The following is a 19,324-nucleotide window of genomic DNA, read 5'->3' as shown; positions in this document are numbered from 1 at the left end:
AAAAAATGCATTTACCTATCTTAATGAATCGACAGGGGAACATCTGTTCATCAATTTTATGCTTCAAGGTGAATGTTTCTTTGTTATAATCATTCTTTAAGCCACTGTGGGAAAAAATAAATAAGGTTACTAAATCTTACCTTGTATTTTAGGACTAGCTAATAAATGCAATCTAGGTCATGCCTGAAATGTGACGCTTGTTTCATATTGCTATAAATCATCAGTACCCATGCTGGACCAACGCCTGGACTGCTATCCACCATCTTATCTCCCTGGGAGGCAAGCACTGGCTAGTGGTTTCAGGGGGAACTGACATCAGACCAATGCTGCTGGTCTGTGCTAGCGTCCCTGCGACTTCAGCAAGCGATCTGAATCACGCTTTCCTGGGTAGGTTGGAGGCAGACTAATCACACTGCCAAAGCGTTTTGTGATCCATTTATGAGCAATACTTTATAAAATACCAAATACTTGCTATAACTTATCAAAACTCCTAAGTCCATTTCTACTGAAGATGCAGCTACAGGTCCCAAAACAAGGATTTTTGTTGAATTTGTGACATTAGGTATCGGTAGTTACTGTGCTACTAAAATCTCTTCCCCCAAAATTTGAGCAGCAGTAAAGTGAAGCTGCTAGATTGGTCTACCTAAAGAGAGGGAAGGGACAGGGAAGGTTGTGACTAGTCTCTGTATGGCTTTGAAGGATACCTACAATGAGATCATCCCATGTTTCCCCCTGTCTGTTCTAATTGAGTAAAGATCATGTTCTAATTGAGTAAAGATCACGTACCCCAGTACATTCCCCAGAGGTGGAGCTTCCTTCTGTAGGCCTCCAAAACTAGTTCTTGCTCCTCATTGCTCTTGTACTCCTAGATAGTTAAGCATCACTTCCCTTTCTAAAACAGAAAACCCCTTAAAAGGCCCGTGAAAATTTCTGTTAGCAACTACTCGGAAGCTCACGATCAGCCTCGAATATCCAAAAAGCTCCTTCATTTAAAAAAAAAAAAAAAGGAATACAAAGGTTTTCTATTTTCTTATCCTATTTATTTACCCATTTGAAGCGAGGCAGAGCAGCTGACCAGCCAGAGCTTTACAGCTGCAAGGAGGTTCTCAACATAGGCAGGTTACTTGTGCTTTTAAAAGCTTCTTGAAGTTACCCACACCTGGGGAATCATTTCTACTGCGCCTCAGGCACAAGGAAGAAAGGAATCGCAAACACAGCAGTGTTGAACCTTGCTCTCAGCTCTTTCAGACCTCCAGGAGTTCACTCTCCACAAATCCTCTGTGGTTAGGGCAGGATAAGGAAGGCTTCCTGGAGCGAGCACAGAGATTTGTTGCTCACTGACCTGACCACAAACACAGGGGCAGCTAATTGTAGGATCACATAAACAGCTCTGTTACACTGTCTGCTCGGGAGTGAAGGGGAAGAGCTTTTTGGTCCAGCCTTTCTGCTTCCCACAGCTGACGAAATCACGTCTTACCTCGATAAGAGATCTGTCATGTTTTCCTCATTCATCCCACCAAAGACTTTAAACTTCTTTAAGTTGCAGACATGCGTTTTCTCGTACTTGCCAAACGTGATGCTCTGGACTATGGCAGGTCTTTCAAGTTTCAGAATCAAATACTGTGGAAGAGAGAACAGTGAATTTCAATATTAAAGCCAAGGCTGCACAACACACCAAGGGAGAAGCAACACAGCCTTCAAATATTCAGTTATAAAGCCAAAAAAAATGAAAATTAAGACGATTCCTCCTCCCCCCCAATTATCATATTTTCTCCCTAGTTCTTGGAACTAACCAAAGACTTTTTAGGAATATTAGTTTTTTAAAAACCTATCCAGGAAAAAGACTGGGTTGAAGGGCCTATTCCTAGCATTGCTATTCAAGGCTTACATACATTCCTTCAGGTTGGACGCAAGACTTCCTGAAATCTGGCAAATAGGATCGAGCTAAGGAGGACGATGATTCAAACGCCCACTCCAGCCTGAAAGAAAACCTAAACTGAATGCACAATTAGATAAATACAGCATGTTCCACATGCTAAGAGAACATCAAATTACTTTTCCTCTCTAGAAGAGACTATTTAACCACTGAACACAGACTACGTTTGATTTGTGGCTAACGCAGGGGCCAACTGCTTAATAACCATCCCAAATAAAACCCAACCACTTCGCTGACAAGAAAGGGCTTTACACATATAATGATGAAAATGTTCTCACTTTGAACGTTTTCTCCCCTGTGCACAGATGTCCCCCCACAGCACACAAACCTAAGTCAAATAATTTATTTTCAGGCCCCAGCTACCAGCTTCCCCAGCGCTGCTGGAGGAAAAGATCTATTCCCCTTGAAAATCACTCGCAGAGAAACGTTTGCACCATCCATCAGGGACCATCAAGCACAATGTTTATTTAACCTTCCCCTACAAAGCAAGCCTTGAGGGAGCCTGGAGACACCCTGCTTTGCAGGATACACTAAAACTCATACCTAAAAAACAAGGTGGTTAATTGTCTTTTTTAATTTCTCAGAAATAAGCAGCACACAGCAGAGAAATGAGACGGAAAGCAGAATCCCAATTACTCATCGCCCTGGATTTTGTTACAAAACCTTAGGATCGAGGCTACGTTCCCAGCAGACAGCTACGGCGCTGTGGAACACCTCCCACTGCAGGCACTCCTGGTGGCCCCTGCCTCCGAAAAGGGGCACTGCCAAAGCAGCCGAGACGCGGTATTTTGGGTCTTTCATCAGCATTTAGCAGTTATCTGCATGCTTCTGTAGGTCCTCGGGAGATACAAAAATCATTGCACCACTCTGCTTGTGCTGAGCAGCTCCATCAGTGGGGCAAGCTTACCCTCCAAGTGCATCTTTGGGGTGAGCAACGGAAGAAGCTTTCCCTGCTGTTTATTTCTTGGTCCTTCTGCCACAGCCCTATAAAGTAAGCAATTCTGAACCCAAGGAGCAGTACTGATAATGTTTGAGAGCATCAGGATAAATGCAGGATCTCAAGGAATGGTTCTCACTATGTTTACAAAGAGCTTAGCTTAGGAGGAATACTCCCCCAAACAGCATTTACCCCAAATAATGCAGACAAGACAGGTACCTAGTTAGAATAAGGAGGAATTGCTGCCAAGGATCTTTCCAGCAATTCATTTTTTTTTTCCAGATTGAAGAAAACAAGCCAGTATCAGCAGCGTTAGGATGCAATGGAAGAATGTTTTGGTGCTCTTCCAGATATTTTTAAGTATTTCTGTGACCACTTTTTAGTGTTGTGCTACCCACCCAAGTGTCAGAACCCAATGTCTGTTAAACTAGCAGTAAGCCACGCTTCCATCTCAAAGTAATCACCAAACTTCTTAAAGAAAAGAACAACAGTTCTATGTAAAAAAGCTGCTGAAACAGAGAAAAGGAAGGGATGAGCAAGTGGATGGTCCTGGAAGAGGGCAACAGCAGATCCATGGCACAGCCCACGGCCAAAATTCCTGTGCAGAACAGCCAGTACGCCCCGATGTCTACGAACTCCTCCTCCACCACCGTAGCCTCCCTGCAGTTTTCTCCTCGCGATGAAAAAGTGACGCCAGCACCACCAGCAACAGCGACTGCAGTGCTTTAATCTTGCTGGAGTCGCAGCCCTCATGCCTGGGTCACAGAGACAGACTTTCTCAGCCACCCTGCAGAAGCTTGGCACGCTCTTCATCCTGCGTTACTCAATTCTTACCCTAAATCAAGGGAGAGAACTCCAGGGCTGCAGTTAAATCCTCTACCTTGGCATGCAGGTCTGAAACGGAGCAGGGCACAGCAATTATTCCCCACGGCCAGCAATTAGTTCCCGAGCCTACGGACAGAGGGGGGGAACTCTGCAGCCGTCCCCAGGCTCCCACGCAGCCCAGTGCTGCTGAGTCACGCGGACATTAGGCACAGAAGCTCCAGACAACCTCTTTGTGAATTTATCTCACTGACAGGGAACCAAAAGAGAGGTTTGCTTCAAAGCCTGCGGCCTGACACCTGAAACAATCTGTGCGTTTTGTATTTTAATAGATCTGGGGGTGTACGCACCTGTATGCTTACACAACATATATCAAAATACATCCACACGTGCACGGTTTCATGGATGTGTCTATACGCACACGCCACTCTGGCTGCGGGCTGCACGTCTCACAGATGCCCAAAAATGCGAAGTGCTGCCTCGAGTGCTGCAAACAGCTGGCTGCAGGGATGTTTTGGACTCTTACCAGGATTTCAGACGCGACAGACTATTCTCTCCAGCTTTGAGAGATGCGACAGAAGAGCACGTAAGTTCAAATTATTTATTAAGCCCAGGGAGAACAAGTTATATATATATTTGTCTGAAACCTCACAGACTTAACCTCGTAACCTCCGAGTTATATAACACTTTCCAGTCCTGCTGCTCTAAGCGACGTCAGTGCCTTTAACACCCGAGCATTCAGGAAGCAGTCCAGCAATCCAAATTGGAAGCTCAAGTGTTTGTTCATTAGAGGCACGGCGCACTGACATTAATTGGAGCAACTGCACAAAAAAAAAAAAACCTCAGCCTAATTGTCGAGCCTCAAATTACCGCCCTTGCAAACAAGATGCTACAAAGCATCAGAAGAGCAAGACTTCTGCTCGGTGATTAAACACATTTGCAAGCGGAGATGCACAAAGAGCAGAGCACGGCGAGTCACATACGGCCCTTCAGCACCTCGGCAGCCACTTACAGGCCCCCAGAAAAGCGAATCCAGCCCCGTGGCACCGGGAGCTGCAACCCATTCCAAGCTTTCCCGAAGCTCTGGTCTGTGCTACCATTTGATGACAACCATATGCATCGCTTCTGCATCACACAACCGAGTGTAAATTTTATTAATGGATTTTAAATTAGTTCCTGATATGATCTACACAGCAGGATGGAAATCAAGAGGGGGAAACTGCTCTTCTCAGATACAAATCCGGCGCTGCTACAGCATGTGTAGGATGTTAGCGGCTCTCCCCGAACAATTGGTTTCAGTTTTCCATCTCTGAATCAAATAAGCTCGACCGGATTCCAAAGCGTACTGTGCAAGCTGCCTGGGCAATTAGACACGCATCACATTATAGTAACTTATTTCTCTTTAGCATTTTCTGCTCATCAACCTTTGCAATGCAGCCCTGCAAACTTGTTTTGTGTGTGTGTTTTTTTTTTAAATTAGGGAGCAATGACATTTGTGAAAATAAAAGCAGAAAATAACCCAGCTCCTCGGCAGGGGCTGTCAGCAGCCACTAGGCAAACCTACCCAATGTTTTTGCAATTAAGCTTCTGTCTTTTAAAACAAAAATCCCACCCTTTTGTTCTGCACGTTATTCATCAAGCCACTATGGGTAATTAGAGGTTCTCCTGCACGCAGCCTCCCAGTTAGACCACGGCTGCAGCCATCAGGACGCGCACGGATGGCAGGGCCGTGCTCTTCGGCATTACCAGCCCTGCTGCTTCACACTTCCCATGTAAGAACTCCTTCAAAAATAGAACTACCAGCCCTCTTCTGCCCGAATAGGTTACTACATAACAGGTTTGTTATTGAATATGTAATTTCTGGGTCATTCTATTTCAAGGCTGAAGATAGATACCTAGTTTAATAAACAGAAAAACAGCTGTCCTGCTTCCTTCCACTGGCACTCATTCATAACTCGTGGCTTTCATGGCCTCAGGAATGATTTAACTCTACCATACCCACAAACTAGGCAGACCCTTTACTAAATATAGCCACGGGGCAGTACTTCAAATATCCGGACTTCCACTTTCATTTTCTTTTCCCTTTTCAGAAAGTTTTAGCGTGGGCTTCACCACGCTTGCTGCAAAGCACAGATCTTCCCTGAGCCACGGGACAAACTCGGAGCTTTACAGACTCATGTTTAGCAAGGGGAATGCTCCCAAAGCAAGGTGCCTAGAAGTGTTACGGCTTCAGTCAATAAAGAAAGGGGATCACTTCATATTAGGCAGTGCTTTTTACCTCTCAGGCAGCACAGAACATCACCTGGGCAGGGAGTTAGCAAACCCTCACATTCCGGTGAGGCACACGGAGGAGACAGACACCAGCGATTGGGGCTGCAGCGTATTAAAATATCTCACAGCGTGTGCCAGCGAGCATGAACGGCATTAGTCCTCATGCTGAGTCCTCGCCTTAGCTTCAGCTAATAAAGTTTTGAGACAAGGCAAGCTTTATGGCGCTGAGTTTTTGTGCACTTCCCGTCCCAGACGATTACGGCCGCCCACGCGCTGTAACAAGTGCGTCACTGTAAAAGCGACCGGTTTTGAAACGGAGCGGTGCCAACACAAAAGCCATAAAACGCTTCGCAGCTTCATTTCCCATAGGATGCTCCCTGTTTATCTTGGGGATTAAAAAAATAACGTGCGTGTGTACTTATTAGTGCTGGAATCTGAAATACCCATTTGCTAACGTAAAGCGATTAATCTCACCCCAGCCTCTCTGCCCACCACGACTATAATTCAGTCAATTATTATTTCAGCTGACGCTTCCCAAGCTGAGATTCTGCCTTTAGAGCTTTTGTGAAAACAAGGAAGCAGAACACTTGCATAAAAGTTTTACCTGCATTATAGTGTGGCAATCTTTCACTGCTCACAGATTAAAAACTTAAGATTTTGCTGTTCAGAGGTGCAAAACCTCAAGATGAGCAAAATCTTACCAAATGTGAAATTCTTTGGTCACCTATGAGACAACATAACTTGGAACAGTTTCTCCACGTGCACAGGAACAGCAGAAACTGCATTCTTTGCACGAAGGCTTCTGCAAATTTCAATTCCCTGTTCCCTCCTCCCAGCTGTTTTTACAACAGGTAAGTTACACTGGCAAATTGCTTTAAACAAGTGATGAAACACTCAGGTGAGAAGCACGAGAATTCACTAAAATACATATTAGGAGGCACTGCAAATACATCTTCTTTCTCAGCACTCAAGATTGGGCTTGCTGAATACATGGACAATAAGCAGTGTTTTATATTCTCGCTGCTGGATACAGAGAGTCAAATAAGAAGAATCCAACAGGACCATCTTTTCCTCTTAGGCAGCTGGGTTTTTTGTTGTTTTTGTCTTTAAAGAAGATAAAATACAACACGGACACTGCCTTATCTCAGCTGTCGCTATCTGGATATCCCCCATACATCTAAATATATATATTTCATTCGTAACTCTTCAATCAAAAGCTTGGTTTGCATTACTTGCTTAGCATGCAGGACAGTGCCCAGCTCTGCAGGGCTGGCTTCAGTAGATCTGCAATAGCATCTTCATTCATGCCATGTTCGATGAACAAACTTGCTGGAAGATCTCTCCTGAACAAGTTTATGTAGTTTGTATTTAAGTGATTCTGATTATTCCTCACTTAATCTACATGCTTGAAACAACCTGGATCACTGCTTGGCAGCTTTAAGCATAGGACGGGAATATGTTAAAGCATCCAGCCACAAGAGATGAATTTCTGGTCCAGAATCAGTTTAAGAACAGAACAAAACACTTAGGATCCCTCAAAAAAATAAAAGGCAGACCTATGCGCACCTTGGGTCAGTCTAAAGCTACACCACATCCAACCTTGCCTTGAGAACACAAGAAAAAACCCTAAGAAACACGTGTTTTCTGCACAAAAACTAAAAGGATGGCTCAGTGAGATGCAACACATGCTCAAAACCCATTACCCTGCAATCAGTAGTTCCTAGACAGATTAATCCATAGCTTGAAGCAGTTTTAAACTCCCTGGCTGTTTAACAAAATATTTATATTAATAAAAAAAAATCAAATTAAAAGAGCAGTAGATGCACACAGGCATCAAGGGGATCAAAGCATGTGAAAAATTATCAGCCTTGACAAGCGGGTTTATGAAACATGCCAACAGTATAGACAAGATAGTTCTCTTCCCATATTAAAAAAACCCTCACTTTCACAAACAGCAGTATAGAAAACAATCATGAAAATTCGGGAGGAAGCCTTTCAACAGGATGGGATGACCCCGCTGTGATCTGCAGCTTCCAGTGAAGAGTACAGATTTTTAGCACATCTTCAGAGCAAAAGCAAGATTTACCTAGAGGAAAATTCCCAGGGCTAAACTCATGAAGAATACTTGAATTAAACGTGCTTATGTTCTGTGCACAGCAACTCAGTGTGAGAGTTACCCCAACACATTCTGCTGTGCATCAGTACTTCAACAAAAAAACTTAAAACACCCAGCGTAACAGATACAGGAGAAGCTAAGCAAACAGGACCAGGGTGATAAGACACAGATCTGCCAAAATGAGAAGGGTAACACATTTATTGAGGGGAAAAAAATTAAGTGAAAGGGTAAGTATATTTTTCTGTATAATCTAACAATGTAATTATAATGAGAAGGCAAATTAGAAGCTAAAAATCAATGCAGATTCTGTTTTAATAATCACCGATTAACCATCGGCAGAGGTGACATTCATGTCTCTTTTTAACAGAGGCTACATTTCTAAGCGTGCTATTAGGGGAAACAAATACAAGCTCCTTAGATCTAGGACTCAAGGCCAGCAGCCTCCAACAGTCTCCAATAGCACGAACAAAGGGGGACCTGCACGCCTCATTAGCAGCTTAATCTAACCGTAAGGTTGGATTATTTCCAGCGTGACTGTGATTTTCAAGGATGAAACGCGAAGCTCTTCCCCTGCAAAAAAATCTTTCCTTGACAGATCGTGAAGAGATTGCTGGAAAAGTAAATACCTAACATACCAACACCATGTATTGAAGTGAGAGAAGGTAACTTATCAAGGAATCCAGTACAAGTAGTAGCAGACTGCATTTAAAATAAAAAATCCATTGTACCTGAAGTTGCACAAGGCAGCTGTACAGGAGCAGAGATTCGGGTGCTTACCTGGGGAGGATAATTGCTTTCAGAAGACCATCTCGAGGACTGATCATTAGGCTTGTCCACCAAAATATTCCTAAAAAGGAGAAGCCAGAAGTAATTTAAGTAGCTGCCACACTGTATTTACATCGCCAGTAAGAGCTGTCAAACACGGAGATCAATAACACTCCCATGCAACTCCCCAAAATGTTGGGCAGAGACTACGCTGCTCCCAGACCCATTAAAACAAAGTCTCCAAGCCATGTGGTTGGGAAATGGAATCTCACGTTGCGAAACAAAAATCCAAATTGTGAAATAAATGTGAAACAGATGAATTTACGTAGGCCCAAGCCTGCAGTGAAGTGGAAAAAACGGTCTCATTCACCTCGACGGGGTAGGAACTTTTCAATGAGGTTAAAACCGATGAGCAGCAAGGCGGTGAGCGAGCCAAAATCCGTCCCTTACTAGACGGGCAATACTGGAACAGGGAGAGCGAGCTGCTAACCTACTTAAGTTTTGTTGGGAGTGTGGAAGATGACCGTCTAACTCATGCCAAATTCGAACATGTATTTTTCATGAGCTACAAGCCTAGAGCAACGCACAGAAAAGCTGAAGTTTAACTCTTCACCTAGCAAAGTAAATCCCTTAATTGCCTGCGTACAGCTTGAAATAGCACAGCGCTGGGGTAATTAACCAACTCCAAATAGTGTCTGGGCCAAAACAAAACACATTCATCAGGATAATCCTTATGAAGGACCTCCCTTCCTCTTTCCTGTAACAGTACAGTAAGGCTCTTCGAGTTCACCTCCAAAAGAAGTTAAAAGCTGAAAACTAAATTAAAAAAACTAAAAATATGTAATTATTCTGTTCCCTGCTGGCAAGGTAACAACGCACCACCTGCTGGACAGGGCTTACAAAGCCCTACCAAGTCCAACTAAAGAACTTGCCAGCTCGTAAAACTTATGTAAAAAGAAGGACGCAGTCATCAAAAGGCTTATGCCATCTCCATCTGCTGTGTAGGAGGAAAAGAACACGAGCATCTGGATTACTACAAAGGACCGGAGGAAAAGAAAATGCTCGTATGAAAGCCGGGAAGGGAAAGAGGTTAAGTCAGAGGTTGAGCGTTACCAGGCAGAAATTAGCTCGCTCTTTCCACATCGGGCAGCCCAAAATCACCACACCAGCAGCGGGATCCAGGCAGTCCCACACCACAGGCTCACCACTGAGCGTCGACCCAGCGGCTGCCTTCTGCAGGACATGAGCCACGACTTCTTTTTTTACAGCACTGGAAGAAAACCCAACCTCTCTTCTGCTTTAGCTAGCTGCCATCACAGCGGGGCACTTCCTACCAGCAATGCCAGCTGATTGAGTCGTGTATGCACAGAGCGTGCACGGGAGCAGCTACGGCCACGCGCTGCCCTCTTGCTCAAACCCCAGAACAGGGAAGGTCAGGCCGTTACACTGCCAGCTGGGAACATCCAGTTTGCAACACAAAGAGCTTGTCTCCTAAAGAAAACACAGCTCCTGTCTGTCTTAATTCCAGCAGGGACAAATTCTCCCAGGAGAGGAGAAGTTGGAAGCTGCTAAGGCGCGCTGATTTCGACCAGAAGTTGCCAGCCGCAGTGCTGTCACCTCCAGAAACCAAAAAGCGCTTGGAAGAAGAATCAAACCCATGGCCATGCCATGCCACAGGCAAGGTGAAATGATACTTTGAAGTGTTTTAATGCCTTTTAATAGCTAGAGAGAGAGAAAAAGCTGTATTTGAAGGAGATGTGAATCTCATACTGATACTTAATGGACGTGAAGGCAGACAAAAACACGACGCTGTCCAGCTTTCTCCTCTTTGAAACTTCACCTCAGCATGCAAATGCCAATTCACCCTATAGGATATGTTTTATTTATATTGCATCTGTTTAAACATCACGGGATAGGCCCTTCATACATTGAGCAACATTTGCAGGAGCTGGCACCGTCACGCGGTCAGATAACGCCCTGCTGGAAAGAGGCATTTTCTAACTGGGCCAGATCCCAAAGATCGTATTTTTAGAAGTGGATTTGTTTGCTTCTCCGGGTCAAAGATCAGTTTGCCACAATCAACGAGGAGCTCATTGAGGACAACCAGACAAAATAAAAAAAATCCTGCAGAGAGAAGAAAGCGTAGCTCTCACAAAATTAAGGCTAAAAAGAAATTGAAATCAGAAAAGCCAGCAGCATCGAGAAAGTTATAAATATGTTTAAAAATACATGGGTTGTTAGTTTATTAGGATTAAACAAACATCGAAGATAGAATTTGGTATGCACAAAGTTAATCTACCATCGTGGTTCGGGAAAATTTATGGGCTCAAATACTTGGAGGAGTTCAGGCATTCCTGAGACAGCAAGAAACGAACGTCTCCTAGGGACAGATGCCTCTCGCCACGTAAAGCCTTCACTCCAGACACCGCAGAAATCCTACACGGCACCTAGAGGCAGGCTTCCCAGATGTGACACCTCAATTAAAACCTCTGAGAAACTTCAGAAGTGAGAACTCCACCAACTCCGCGACCGTCCACGCCATTTTTAGGAGACGTTAAAAAAAGGTATTTGTAAGCCCTTGAGCTACTCCATGCACCGGTACCGTTGTGCCGGCTTTCTCCGTGGAAAAAAAGGGAAGTCATTAAATGTGGTTTGAGATAATTCATAATCAGAAGCTGTAGATACAAGAGCTAGTCTAGCATAAATCCACAACGCTGCCAAGAGGGACTAGTCCACCCACTCGTGCTTGATCCTCCCCCTCCCTCCACCAGCAGCCGTCATAAAAAAAGACTGGCAGAAATAACTTCTTCAGTCACATCAGCTCTCCAGTTCTGCTTACTGTCAGTGCCAGCATAAAATAGGGGAAAAAAAAAAGGATAGGATCCGCTGGCATAAATTCCCAATGCCACTCCCCCATAAAGGAATGAGTTCTGGAGAAACTGGCTGGCCCAGCACGTCAGCTACTCCGTGGCTACTCCTACCCCAAACCAAAAGCTACGCAGAGGGAGAAGCTTTATTTGCACACCACCAGCGAGAACACGTGCGGAGGCATTAGGGTGTGCCTTAAATCCCTGAGCCAGCTTCCTTCGAGGCAATTTGCGTCTCAGGTTTTACTGCAAGCGCTCCCGTCCCCAGTAAGAGAAGAGGATGGTTGAGGCCATGCTGAAAAACGCTTCTGGAAGAACCGAGGGGAAGTTTCTTTTTATTACCCATGCACACACTGCTCTCACAGCTGCCGGAAGCAGATAAATTCTCCGTTTACCAACCGCTGCACCAACCACGGGCTGAACTCTGCCGGGATTATGGCAACGTCCCCGCACTTGGCGCTTCCAGAGGACTTTGCTGGGCAAAGCTCGGTGGTTTCTGACGTGGCAATCACCAGGGGTGAGCTCGCCTTTGAGGAAGAGGGGTGAGAAGGGAGGTGACTTTGCAAAACGTGCAGCAAATTAGGTTTTAGGCTGATATAATTTGCACCCAGCCTGAGTATTTTCATGAAGCTTCTATTAAAAAAGCCGATGACTTTTGAAAGAAGTCCTTAAGAACAAACAACTCCAAAATGTTAGCTTTGCTTGGCACGGCCAGAGAGCATCTGAGCAGAAAAGGGCACACACATCCTGACGAGGATGTGGAAGGCGGACGTAGCCCTGCTGGAAAACCACGAGGCACCACGCCGGTACATGGCAAAAAGGGGAGGGAGTGCTGAGCAAGGAGCAGCTGACTGGAATCCAACTTAGTACTTTCGTCAGGGTTGCCTGCGTCTTTTTTATGTTATTTTTTCCTAGAACCATCCCAGGGCAGAGTAGCAAGAGTTCAGCAACTAAGAACGGGGACTAAAATTTCCACCCAGTCCACGGAGGACTGAGATGTGCAAGGCCAACCACGTAGAACATGAGCCCTGCCAACACAACGCAACAACAGAGACGCTCTTGCCCAGCCCAGACACTAGAACTGTCTTAACCAAGGGGAAGAACCCCCCCACATACACAAAAACCACCACCAGAAGCCCTAAACCCTATTCCATAGAGCTGGAAACAACTTGAGAAATTTTTCTCCCTACAGCTCACTGCAGCTCCCACAAACTTTTAATTAACACTGATTTCAAACTGCCCTGCCGTGATGTTTTAAGAGCAACGTGCACCTACAAGCTCCCCCCTAAAGCATTTCAAGAAGCTTCCTAGATTTCACTGCAAAGTTTCTTTCCTTCTGTTGTGAAAGTTCCCTGCCTCACATGGCAGAAGGGCGTGAGGATGTGGAAATTTCTGCGTTGGAACACAGTAAATCACGCACAATTGCTAGGTAGTACATGGATACAGTGAAGAAATGGTATTTTCTGTTTGAGGCTTGGTTTAAATAGTTAACAGAGGATTTCTTAGCCCCAGCACGAAGAGCTGAGGAAGGACCTCTTGCTTAGTAAGTCAAAGGAAGCTCGAGACAATAGTGCACGTAAGCACGCACCCTGAGATACTATGTTGTCGTGAGGTTTGCCAACTTAATGCTCAAATTTATTTCCATCTTCTCAGCAGCCGTTACACAAACGTGTGCAATTTATTACAAATGCACTTCTGTCAAAAAGAAAAGCAGCTAAGCAAGTACAGCGTATAAAAACTTGCATTTAGCACCCACCTTACAGAAACGCACTCGTCAGATCACAACTGGCTGTGCTGGACAGCCAAACAGGCACCGCTGCGCCCTGGTGTGATAGTCATGAAAATCAGTTTCTCAGTTATACCTTTCAAGGATCAGTTGGTTTCGTGTTTTTTTAAACTTCTGATACCTTTATCATTGCCATACAAAGACAGGTGAAGGCCCTTGGTACAAATTAACCTCTCCTTAAGTGCAAAATGATGTGGGCACAGAAATCCCCATCGTTCCTCCTCACCGCGCATCCCCTCGTGGCTTCGTCCTGCTGTGATGGTTCTTCCTCCTGGCACACCAGGAGCTGAGCATTTTAACAACTGTACCAGCACAGCGAGTGCCCCAGTAATTAATTTCTGTTCCAGTTGTGCTCAAGAACCCTACAGCACAGCCTGAACTTCTGACTGCAGCAAGACACTGAACAACCCAACTCCTGAGCAGCGAGAGGCCTCGGCTCCAGATTGGGAATGTCAGAATTGGTCTTTTCCTACCTCAGCAACTCTATGATGAAGTGCTGGTTTCATGATGATTTTATTTGCAGCTGACTAGCCAGCAAATTGATGTAGTTAGCACACGAGACTACCTGGAACCATTTCTTCTCATACTCAGGTGCTCGTTTCTACACATCTAAGACTCAAGGACGTTTGAAATCCGGCTTCCTAAGTGATCTACACACTACGAACAAAAGCATCACAGCGTGCAGGCAGCTTCGGTGACGTTCCTGGAGGGTTCCAGAACAGAAATAAATCCCAGGCCTGATAAGAAGACTAAGAATAGCACAAACTCTACCCTTCAATATTCAGCAAAGATGAGGAGATTATGCTCTGCGGCTCATTGGATCTGTAGTCAATAGAGGAAACACTGCAGTAAAAATTCGCTAGAGTTCAGGATATCAACAGCCACTGCTGCTTAATTACAAAGTTTAGTTTTAATTTAAAAAAAACTTGCACCCTGCTAAGAAAATGCAGTTTAGCTGGTATTTGAACATGGAGATTGCTACTGATGGCATTTAACAGAGAAGTCCCTGACCTTGCACTTTCCAAATCTTGCTGAAATACCGGTAGCAGAGCCCACTAACGCTACACAAGGAGGTTGGAGGAGAGCAGCATCAGGCACGCGTCCGGGTGAATCCCCTGTGCTGTCCCTGTGCTGTCTTCTGAAAGCAACACAGCCTTGTTGGGAGCGGTGCTGCTTAAACTAACACACGTATGGAAAAATCTGACCAAGGCCAAGAAGCAAGCTCAGGACTCCCATGATTTCACAGCACCGCAGCCATGTTTTTACATGCCACTTTGCTTTTTCACCCAAAGGAGGAATCCACAGAAACCAGACTGACTGCATGTAAAGATGTAAAGCCACGAAAGAAGCCATAAATGCTTCTCTAATACTCCTTAGTGCTGTAACTTCACACTCAGTAAAACGTTCACCCAAAACACTGATGCCTGTAAAAGAAGTTAAAGAAGGCTACGTTCAACAGAACAGACTGAAGCCCCTCACGTCCAAACTGAGGTCAACCACAGAACCTTTTTTTTTTTTTTTTTTTTTAAATCTAACTTGGATAAAAAATTCCTCCTGGTTCCTGGCAGAAACGCCTCCACTGGGTGAGCTTCCCTTTCAAAATTAAAATTTTGACATTTTAATTCAAACTCAGGGAGTTCAGAAAACAAAATCCAGGCCCAGGAAAACAAACCACAGAGTGATCTCAAGAACTGGCTGGTCAGGGAGCCGTGCTACAAGTCAGAACCGTTTGCCCGTGGAGCTGCATTATGGAATAACTCCTTATTCTGCAGCACGATACATGAATCCATGCTCCAGCACACGACAGCTCCCAAAGCAGCCTTCCTTTCAGGTTTGGCAGTCTCAAAATCCTGTACCAGACGGCAGGTTTTTTTAGAAGACAAACCGAAAGTCAGCAACAGCACTCCATCATGAGAGAGGAGAGCGGGCACTCAGTCAGCAATTCCTTACTCACGGGTCACATTTACCTAATCCAGCTTTTTTTCCTTCCACCTCGGGCTGCCTCCCAGGGCTTGACAGCAACACCAAACACAGGCTGGGGAGGAAAATCAGTTCGGAGAGCACACCCAAACCCAAAATGACAGGCACAGTTTTTACCCCCCACCAATTTCAGGCCATTTTCCAGGCACAGCGAGCCTTCTCAACCCACCTGGAACACTGGCTGCTGTCCTCAACTCACACACCTGGTTGTGTTCCTCGACCAAAATCAATCCAGGGAATAATTTCTCCAAGATTATGCGTGCTGAGTGTCAAGTAATGGCTAAAAGAGCGACTAAGTAAGGTGACAAACCACTCAATGTCTTCACTGCTCCTTCCTTTTCCTCCCAGCAGCTGTATTATTGAATTCAGACCAAGCTACACTTAAAAGCCATTGCTCCTACAAATTTCTACAGGCTGTAGTCAAAATATATACATTTATCATTAGAGGTTTATATTAACATGCAATTAAAATAAATCAAGCACTGGCTTGCTTTGGAAGCTGACAAAATTTGACCTCCAGCTAAGTACTGAAAACACCACTTAGCCTCAACAGAAAAACCTTGATCACATCATAAAAATCAATCGTGGTGATAAAGTTAACAGCGCATTTCAACAGCGATTTGCTAAAAAGATGAATGTGCAGAATACGAAGCTATATTCCTTGCCACAAAAAAAAAGAATCAGACTGTACATGCTGTCTCAGCAGTAACAACAGTCACCACGAGGAAAACGCGCTCTGCTCCAACTAGTTTTAGTCCTTAAGCAACTAATTAGTAATCACCATCTAGCCAGCTTTCATTAAGCTTGAAGGATATAAGCCATACACAGAACGAATGATCCATAGTCCGGCGATGTTAACACCTCCTATGAAAATCTTACAACCTTAATGATTCCCCAAAAATGCCAGGGTTGGACGTTAGAGATCCTGCCAGCTTCGTCACACCGTGGGACCACGGCAATTAGCAGTTTACCTTCAGCCTTCTGCCAGCAAATAAAACTGCCCAGCCTCCTAAATAATGGCTGTGTTTCAACAAAAATTTCTTCACCTGACACAGCATTTGTGCTTTCACCTGGGAAGGGACTTCCACGAAGAGCTATCAGACTCCTGACGCCAATGTAAGGCATGAACTTGATCATTTTGTGCTATTTTTCTCTTTCACCCTTCTGATCTTCTTTTCTCATCACGTTTCCACTGAGCTGTCAGACAGAAAATCACCCAATATTTGTGCACTCAGCCTGGAGTTAACTATTTCCTGCAGAAATATTTTGTATCTGAAGTGCTCTATTTCAGCTCGCAGAGGAGAATTCTAGGCTACAGACGTGATGCAAGCAAGGAGGAAAATGCCTGGAAGGAAAAGAAAACTTGTAGAAACATCCAAAAAAAGCTACACAAGTGAAAAAACTTTTCAAATAGATGCTGAAGGGAAGCAGATCTGGGGATGTTTCTAGACATGGGGCCACTCAGCTCTCTTCAGCAGTCAGTGTTTGCATCCCCAGCCTGTTTTAGGAACTGGTAAAAGCATCGATTAACTGCAAATACTGCATGAGCACGTAACTCCAGACAGAAATGCTGACAAATTAAGTTGAAAAAATGACATGCAGGCTTAAAGGTGCAAAAGTTGTGGTTCTACAGCTAATGTGGAAGTCCTCAGGGCTACGTAACCAGAGGTACTTCAGAAACGAGCTGCAGCATTAAGGCGTCCAGCGAACGGACGAGGAGCAGTTTGCCCTGCCAGGAAAGCTGGACCCAGCACTCGGCAAGCAGAAAACAGAACGGAAAAGCCAACCTTTGTGTTAGACATTTCCCACCTCAGCTCAAGGGCGAGATCCTTAAAGACCTGGATCTGTAACAAGATCTGTACAAGATTTATGAAGCCACGAGATACAGACCTGACTCACCGCTGTCACCTGCTTGGAGTAAGGGCTTGCAATCCCCTTCCACTAGCCTCAAACTCACATTTTGTCCTGCCCCAGCTAGCTGGAATTCAGGATATTTTCAGGGTTTTTTTTGTTTGTTTTAAAATCCTACGGACCTTGCCCAAAAAGCAGCTCATTAGACACATTCTCAGTACCTGCTGTCTAATGCTCTGTAATATCCTAGATTTGGAAACACGAGGGAGTACATCTTTGGTTCAGGGTAAACCAGCAGTGGATGGTTGGTTTGTCTGAGCTGGAACTTTCTGCCATCACTTAGTGAAAAAGAAAAAAAATGCATTCTCACTTTGGAAGGCTCCCAGTCACTCCTAATTTGATGAGCAAAGTATCTTTTGCTTACTTTCCCCTTATTTCTCCAGTGAGCCTTTTAGGAAAGAAACAAGAGTTATCCAGGCTTCAGCACTCGATACAGCACCTCATGAAGTGTCACACTGGAAAAGACTGGAATTGCTGGAATAGCTGAAGTCCACAGGGAAATAAATAACAAGGGGTTGCAACAAAAAAGTGGCTGACTTTTAGGAGAGGGCCAGTGATGGATTGAAACATCAGCTGAGAAATTGAATCATCAGCTTAGAAACCCATCTTACAGTCTTAGGAGTACAAGAAATAACTTAGAGAAGTGTCAATAAAAAAAAAAAGTCTGAAAATATAAAAATAAATTAATATATAGATGTTTTGACCTTCTTCTACAGAAGTATCACACAGGAAGACCCAAATGACTGGAGATCTGAGCAACGGCAATGGGATGAAAGCTCCTAGCAAAGCTGCATGACCAGAATAATGCAGTTTGTTTTTTTTTTTTTTTTTTTAAAAAAAAAAAAAAAAAAAAAACTCTTGTTAGTCCGTGTGAAAGTGCCAGAAGGACCTGGGCGCATTTGCCAGCTGCAAGATGCCATGAGTCAGGAATCTGATGCAACCACTGGAAAGCCGTGGTCCTAGGACAGAGCACTGAGGCACTTTCCAGCAGAGAAGGGCACATGATTGCCACTGCAGGGAGCACGGCACCGCTCCTTGTAGTCACCAGCAGCGAGTTTGAAGTGGAGCTAGTACAAAAAGCATCTTTTTCTATTTCAAGTACAAAATCTTTTCTATTGGAAAGATCGGGATACAAAGTGCTTCTCCCCAAAAACAAAGAGAGAGCTTTTGGTCCTCTCCCTTACCAAAAAAAGGAAGATTGAACGGGGGTTATATTACCTTCTATAAATTGTTTATTCCCTCCCTGTCCAAAAAAAGAAGCGCCTGAGCTCATCGCTTTCTGTGGACAGCCGGAGGAGGGAGAAGGGAATAAAGTCCAGGTCTGCCTCTCTCAGGGCACGTGGAGCTACACCAGAATTTTGCGTGGCTTGCACCAAGTGACCACACTGCTGGTGGCTGGGAAATCCTCAGGGTGGTTCCTTGTGGGACATCAGGCAGCTGTCTCCCACGTGGCTCCTTTATTTTGGGGAGAAACCATGAAGAAGCAAGGCAAGATCCGATGAGGAAGCGTCAGCGACTGGCTGGGCTGAACGGTTTCCAAGCTGGACAGGCTGAAGCCTCTCGCTACAGAGTGCTCCCTGGAAACACCACGTTTCAAGAGCAGATTTGCTCTTGGACAAGTTTTCTTCCCAAAGGAACAACTTGCCCCAAAACTCAGGCTAAATTAGACATCAGACCAACTCATTCAGATCAGCACGCATAGTTTTAAGTGCTTTCTCCAAGCCGGTGTACCTGCTGGTAGCTACAAGGCAGCAGAGGACAACTCCAGCCACCTGTGAACCCCTAGGGCTGTTCTTCTGCAGACTGGAGAAGGACAATCCTCACGTGACGTGTGGAAAGGGCTGTGCAGATGAACGTGGCACTGATAACGTGGCCAGAAATTGGTTGGGCACTTACCAGTCCCCTTGTACCAACCAAGCACAACAGAAAATTT

The 19,324-nt window shown here is 44.8% G+C and overlaps 1 protein-coding gene across 1 annotated transcript in view; it reads right to left on the bottom strand.

The window, feature by feature from the left end:
* MKLN1 (muskelin 1) overlaps window positions 1-19,324 on the bottom strand; it is a 94,719-nt gene that overhangs the window by 72,070 nt on the left and 3,325 nt on the right. The window contains exons 2-4 of the mRNA XM_084282613.1: window positions 8,860-8,929; window positions 1,478-1,620; window positions 16-104 (exon numbers count right to left, since the gene is read on the bottom strand). Of these exons, the coding sequence (XP_084138739.1) occupies window positions 16-104; window positions 1,478-1,620; window positions 8,860-8,929 (302 nt within the window). The remainder of the gene's footprint in view (window positions 1-15; window positions 105-1,477; window positions 1,621-8,859; window positions 8,930-19,324) is intronic.

This window comes from Netta rufina (assembly GCF_964035555.1).
Source record: "Netta rufina genome assembly, chromosome: 1".
Lineage (NCBI taxonomy): Eukaryota > Metazoa > Chordata > Aves > Anseriformes > Anatidae > Netta > Netta rufina.
This window is presented reverse-complemented; position numbering and strand designations above follow the sequence as displayed.